A 6,410-nucleotide genomic window follows, 5' to 3' on the forward strand; every position below is an offset into this window, starting at 1 on the left:
TTGTTGGAGGTGCCTAAAAAAGGCTGGCAACGTGAACTCATATCTGGCTGGGGACAGGGGTATAATTTTGTCGCAGGTCAAGAAGAAAATACGTCCCACAGTATCTGTGGCAGGGGTTGGGTAGGAAAGAAGAGGGAAAAGATCTGCTAAAGGGGAGGATGTGTGTGAGGGTGAGCAGCTTGATGGTGCCCATTTCAAGCCCAAGGGGCTGTGGGGAGAGCAGCAGGGCTGGGGCGGCACCAGGGCCTCTCTGCATGGAGCACAGGAGAAAGGAGAGAAAAGATGCTCGCCGCACTCAGCGCCTGCATGGCCCATGCACAGCCCTCCCAGGGCAGACATACAGGTCTGCTGGCCCGTAATGGTGGGGGTAAAAGGCAGGAGATTTTGGAAGATGCAATTCAGCAGGCACCCACAACAGCAGACTGACATGTCTGGTTTCACAAGACACTCTGTTGGGCCACGGTGGGGGTCACAGCACCGGGGCGTGCTTTGTGGATGGTGTTGTCTGTGGATAATACATCCCAGACAAATTCAGATAATCTGCAGTTTACAGAGCCCTGGCTCAATCCTGACCCAGCTCGAAGTTTCCTTAAGTCACTTATTTTGCAGTGCTAGTGTCTCCTCGAACGCCTGCAAACCTGCAGCCCTTGCCATATCCCCTGGGCTGGTGCCCCCACCTCTGGAATTTGAGTTCCTGTACCAAGGGTCCATTGCAGGCGACTGCTTTGCCAGGGCTGTACAGCAGGGCAGACTGGGAGCTGTTTGCTGCTAAAGGTGAACCATGTTTCACAGGCTTCCTCTGCCATGGAGGCTCCCCAGAATGGGACTCTGCTGTCTGAAAGCCTCTTTCTTCTACCTAGAGCAGCGGAAACACTTCCTTCCTCTCGGAGAGGACATGCAAACACTCCTCACAGAGCATCATTTATGCTCTCCCCCCGCAATGAAACACCCGTAGGCACCCTCCTCCTGACACCCTCACAGATGATGGCCATGCACATCATCTGCAGCTTGGCTGTGGGGAGAGCCCAGCTTGCAGAGCAGAGATGCACAGCCTACTTCAAAGTAACCTATTTGTACTGTGGTGTGTTTTTATTAGCAAGCAGGGGTGTTGCTGGCACGGAGGATTTAGTAATGTCCAAATACAGGCAAGGAAGCTACCTTGCTTCCACCCAGGCTGGGACAGAGGGAAAAGCCAGGCTTTTCAATGTTCTGCCCCAGACTGGGGTGTGCTGGTCCTGTCCTAACCCGTGCGGGCAGAGCAGTGCGGTTGGACTATTTCAGGGCATGTGTGTGTGCACATGTGGAGGTTTGCAAACTGCCTCTCGTGTTACCTGAGAGCAAGTAGGGGTGACCTGTGCTGCTGGCTTATTGCATTGTTTGGAGTAAATAATCCATTCTGCACCAAGAAACACTGGGGTATATGTGGTGCATGTGTATGTACTCACATATATGATTGCATGTACATGCCCATCTGCACGTGTTCTTGTCCGTGTTTTCCGGAGTTTTCATCCCCCGGCCAGCAGCTGGAAGAAGTGCTGGGGCTGGGATCATCCCTGCGCACCTCCATTTAATGTTTCCTTCCTCCCTTCTGTAAGTGTGTGTGGGGGTATGAAAATAGCCATGTCCTCTCCTTCTAGCAAGGTGTTTTGTGCTCCTGCCCTGAGGCGGAGGGAAAGGCTGAGTCCTGGCAGGGGAACGGTCCCGTGTGGGTTTCAGCACACTGGTCCATGGCACGGGGCAAACGCCGCTCCCAAGTGCACCCCATAGGAGTATGCCATCCCTGGGATGGGGCCTGGCGCTTGGCGTGGGCGATTCCGTAGTTGTTTGTGTGTGTCACGGCGGGAAGTGTGTGAATGGAATAAATTTAGCAGTCAAAACACGGGGCCAGCACAGTCAGTCATTAACCGACAGCCCATCTCGTCATCCTGCAACCACAAGGAGCTTTTTTAGGGCCGGCGTCCCAGTGGAGGCCAGAGGAAGCGTGGGAGGCCAGTTCCCGGTGACACCTCCGCGCACGGCAGCGCTGCCCGCCGGTGCCATTGGCTGCCCCCTGCCCGGGGCCGGCACCGGCCAGCAGTTAAATGCCCGTGCCACCACGCCAGGGCACACAGCCCGGGGCATCTCAGCACAGGCAGCCAGCTTGCCCCATACTGACCACCAGAGGAGACACCAGCTTGCACCATGCCTCAAGGTAAAGGTCTTAGTTTCTTTGGGTTGCTTTGGCATTGCCTGGAGTGAAAATGGCAACATCTGGGATGGGGGTAGAAAGCAGGAGACACGTGTAAGCTGGGATGTAGGTGTTGCTTCGTAAGGGAAGAAATCAGGACCATGGCTCTTTGCTCCAGCATGTTTTGGGTGCAGGGTGATGTGCAGTCAGCATGCCCTGTGGGGATGCAGTGCTGGGCTGCTTAAGGGGCTTGGAAAATGAGAGCAAAGCTGGAAGAAAGCCCCCCGCTGCTTCACCTGCCTGTGCAGGCAGCAGCGCTGCTGGGATTCCAGACCAACCCGCTGGGGATCTGACTCTCTGCAGGGTTATCTTACCAGGGTGCTCTCCTTTGGGCAGGAGGTTTTATGGGGTGGGGACCACACCAGGTGGGATGTGCAGCTTTGCAGCCCATGGTCTCATGGTGCTGCCCATCTGTGGTGTTGGCTGCCATCATGGCCACTGAGCTTGGCTGGGTGGTGGGTGACATTACCATGGAAACAGGGAATTTGGAGGAGCTTTCCCACTCTTTAATGATGCTTAGACAAAAAATCTGCAAGAACATGGTCAGGGATTTCAAATCCCAAACTAAAGTGAGGTTCCTGCACAGAAGGTGCCGGGAGGGGTCACAAGTCCTTGGCTTGTTTGATGACATGCTAGGCTGAGCAACACGTACTGGGATGGCAAGGCTGTATCAGTTGGGAGGACTTTGTGGGACCAAGTTATAGACAGGGGCACATGCAAATACTTTGTTCCTTGTTGCAGCCACAGGGACCACAACTGACATGAGGGCTGCGTTCCTGGTGCTGCTCCTCTGGGCTGTCGCCTGCGCTTATCCCGTAAGTACCCACTGAACAGGTACTCAAACCCCAAACCCCAGCAGTTTCGCCCAGCCAAGGCGCACCGATCACTGATCAGATGTCTCCTGGATGTGTTTAGGTGCCCGGCCACGAGTCCGCCCACCCCCACCACAGTGCCCAGCAGGAGGTAAGCTGGGGGGTGCCCCAGACCCGCAGGTGGCAGCCGCCCATGGAAGGAAGTCTGGGATGGGGACCCACCCCTGGGCAGGCATCCTTGGACCAGGCACCTGAGGAAAGAGCTGCCACTTCTGCGGGTCTTTGAGCTTTGCCTGTCTACTCAGGCTTTCAAGCTGTATTGGTTTGATCTCATTTTGCCTTGCCTTCCTGTGCACGTTCCCAATTCACCTGATGCATTCTGCTGTGTTGGTCCTTAAAAAGCAATTTCTGTACTCTGAACCATCACAGTTTGGGCTTTTCTGGGTTGCCTTTTTGTTGATGGCTACTTCTTTTTATTTTGCATCAGCAGAATTGACTGAAGGGCCGAGGTGTGAGCAATTAAAAAGACTTGAGCATTTGCATGGCTTAGGAGCAATATATCACCCTGCAGCAGTAGCCGTGAACTTGCAGTGCTGTTTAATAAACCAAGGCACTGTGTCATGTTTTGCCTCCAGGACACAGAAAATGAAGATTACATCAGCAAGCTGGGCAACCTCCTGGGTGGTGGAGATGGCAGACTTCATCCTGCCAGTGTGGAGAGGGGGGAAAATGCCCTTGCCAGGGACCCAGTGGGTCGGAACGCCGTGGGCAAGGAGCTGAGTGAGCACGGTGGCCAAGACAAGGGAGGAAGAGTTGGGGAAGCTCAGCACCTGAACTGGGTGGACCACAAGGACAAGAGTACCCAGGATGGGAACAGCCTTGGTTTCCTGGTGAGTAAGTGGAGAGGAGTGTTTTACTTTGCCAGGGAAGTGCACTTAGCCCCAGATCTGGTGTCAGTCGGGGTAGCGCTTGGCCTGATAGCACCTGTGAACCTGCCATTGCATTTGTCTCCATTTGTCACCTCCATAGGAGGAAGATGCACATGATGCTCATGATGGTGACAACAGAGAGAACCTTGGCACTGGAATCAATGGACTTCCCTCCCATGCTGGCGGGCTCCTGGACGAGGAGGACGACAGTGGGGACGACACCTTCAACCAGCACGGGGAAGAAGAGGGAGGTGAAGGTCCTACTTACGTGGCTGGTGCTGATGGGGCAGGTGAACGCAGCCATGATGTCGGCCGTGGAGATGCCAGGGCTGGTGGAGGGCATGGCGACAGCAGCAGCAGTAGCAGCAGTGAGAGCATCGGGGCAGACCACCGCCAGTACAGGAACTACCTTGGCAGCCGGTATGAGCAGACCTACAGGTGGGGAGGGGGTAGCAGCAGCAGCCAAGAGGAGGAGGAGAGCTACAACTTTGAGGATGAAGCCATGCAGGGCGATGATCCCTCTGTCTTTGACAGCCCAGGCAGCAGCTACAAGGGGCGCCGTGCTGGCCCTCGTGCCCCAGCGAGCAGCCGAGAGAATAGCTGGGGGGCTGGCTCCCACCACTGGGAAGAGGGTGACAGCAGGTCCCCGGAGGTGGAGGACGCTGACTCAGGAGAAGACAGCCCATCCACAGAGGATGACAGTCAGTCGGAAGAGCCTATCGCCAGCAAGTCAGAGGAAAACAGTGCCAGCCGCTCTAGGGAGGATGGGGATGGTGAGGACAGCCCCTCCAGGGAGGGAGAGGGCAGTGAGTCCAGGGAGGGCACTGTTGACCAGTCAGATGAAGAGCTGGGGGAATCCCCAGAAGATAGGTCCCATGAGGTGGTGAGCACATCGAGTGAGCGCAGCGGCACCTGGTCTCGGGAAGGGCAGGAGGACCAGGAGTCTCCTGAGGACAGGAGTGCTCCATCTGTGCCTGACAGTGAGTCTGGTGAAGACGAGGGCGACCAGAGCAAGTCCAGGGAAGATGATGATGACCAGAGCCAGTCCACAGAGGACACTGTGGAGGAGTCAAAGGAGGATGAGAATGACTCCAACCCTGATGGGGATGTGCCAAGCACATCAGCCGAGAGCCAGAGCGCATCCCCAGAGGATGGTGGCAGCCAAGAGGACAGTGTAGATGAGGACAGCAGGTCCACAGAGAGCAACAACAGCGAGTCCCCGGAAGACAACGATGATGAGGAGAGCCAATCCCAGGAGGATGCCACCCATGAGTCCAGCAGCCGTGGGGACAACAGTTCGCTGCAGAGCCTGGAGAGAGAGAGCCGCAAACGGCATCCGGGCGCCTACCGCAACAAGCCTGCTGCTGACTACGATGACAACGATTGTCAGGATGGGTACTGATGCATGCCCCACAGCCTTGTCGGTGCTGGGGGGCATGGAGGGAGGAGGGGTTTAATTTATTTGCTATGTAGCCTGGTTGACTTCTTCCTGAGAAGGTGCTGTGGATAAAATGGAGGCAGGTACGCCAAGGCACACTACACAGGGCATGATGGCAGACACAGGGAAAAACGCCAAACCCCAGAGAGAAAAGGCACTTCCCATACCAAAGCAGAGAGCAGCTGAGAGCTGCAGGAGCCAGCAGGGTGATGCTGCCCACTGGCCTCAAGGGCACTGTGTTGGCTCGGCACTCTGGGAGCTGCGCCTGGGCATGGTGGGCAGAAAGGTCCCTGTGTTCATCCCTTGTATTTACCTACCACTGCCCCAAAATTGTCTGCCCAGACTCCAATGGGAGCTTTCCGTTAGCTCCACATCCTGCACATAAGGAGGAAAAGCTACAGCTGGTGTGCACACGCTGTGCGTGGGCTCAGCGGTGCGTGAAGTACCACTTCATATGGGATGTATGTAATATTTTGTAAGAAATGTACAGAAAGCATTATGTTGTATCCTTTTTGCACTTATATTTCAAAGCTGAAATGTACCCTGTTGATTTCTTTAATTACCATTAAAACCATCAAACTCCACAGTGGGTTTTTCTTTCCCGGGGCAGTTGGGTGCTGTGGTTTGGGGTTGGACCAGAGCAGTGGGGGAGCAAAGAGCAGGCTGTTTGCATGGGGAGCTGCAGCGTGGTGAGAGGGAAAGCAGAGGCTGAGGGGTGTTCCTACCCCCCTATTTCCAGGCACCCCAAGGGCCACCTCTGCCCCTAGGTGACCTAAATGTGGGGTGAAAAAGCTGGCTCATGAGTGAGCTGGGCCTGGAGCTTTGCTATATTATAGCCATCACCTGCTGCAGTGAGCAAGGGTTGTTATGCTCTTCCTGAAGCTCTGGGAAGGAGATACCTCAGGACACGGAGGCTTTTCTGGACTGCTGTTTCTGGGTGCCTATGGTGGCCCTTGGCAGAAGATCCCCTGCAGCAGAGATGCAGATGAGCAGGGGTTATCATG

The 6,410-nt window shown here is 55.4% G+C and overlaps 1 protein-coding gene across 1 annotated transcript; it reads left to right on the forward strand.

Annotated features, from left to right (window-relative positions):
- Nucleotides 1–686: 686 nt before the first annotated feature.
- Nucleotides 687–5,960, forward strand: LOC106899614 (dentin matrix acidic phosphoprotein 1-like). The gene is made up of 5 exons (XM_014961496.1): nt 687–2,191; nt 2,969–3,042; nt 3,143–3,190; nt 3,675–3,929; nt 4,069–5,960. Exons 1-5 carry the CDS (start codon nt 2,182–2,184, stop codon nt 5,368–5,370), a joined length of 1,689 nt encoding a protein of 562 aa, XP_014816982.1. The 5' UTR covers nt 687–2,181; the 3' UTR covers nt 5,371–5,960.
- The last annotated feature ends 450 nt before the right edge of the window (nt 5,961–6,410 follow it).

The sequence above is a fragment of the Calidris pugnax genome, unplaced genomic scaffold (genome assembly GCF_001431845.1).
Source record: "Calidris pugnax isolate Ruff unplaced genomic scaffold, ASM143184v1 scaffold694, whole genome shotgun sequence".
Lineage (NCBI taxonomy): Eukaryota > Metazoa > Chordata > Aves > Charadriiformes > Scolopacidae > Calidris > Calidris pugnax.

What these genes read in the sequence shown, in the direction of transcription:
- LOC106899614 (XM_014961496.1), top strand. An exon ending in ACCACAGTGCCCAGCAGGAG is followed by an intron (nt 3,191 to 3,674) that starts GTAAGCTGGGGG and finishes TTTTGCCTCCAG; the next exon opens with GACACAGAAAATGAAGATTA. An exon ending in GGAACAGCCTTGGTTTCCTG is followed by an intron (nt 3,930 to 4,068) that starts GTGAGTAAGTGG and finishes TCACCTCCATAG; the next exon opens with GAGGAAGATGCACATGATGC.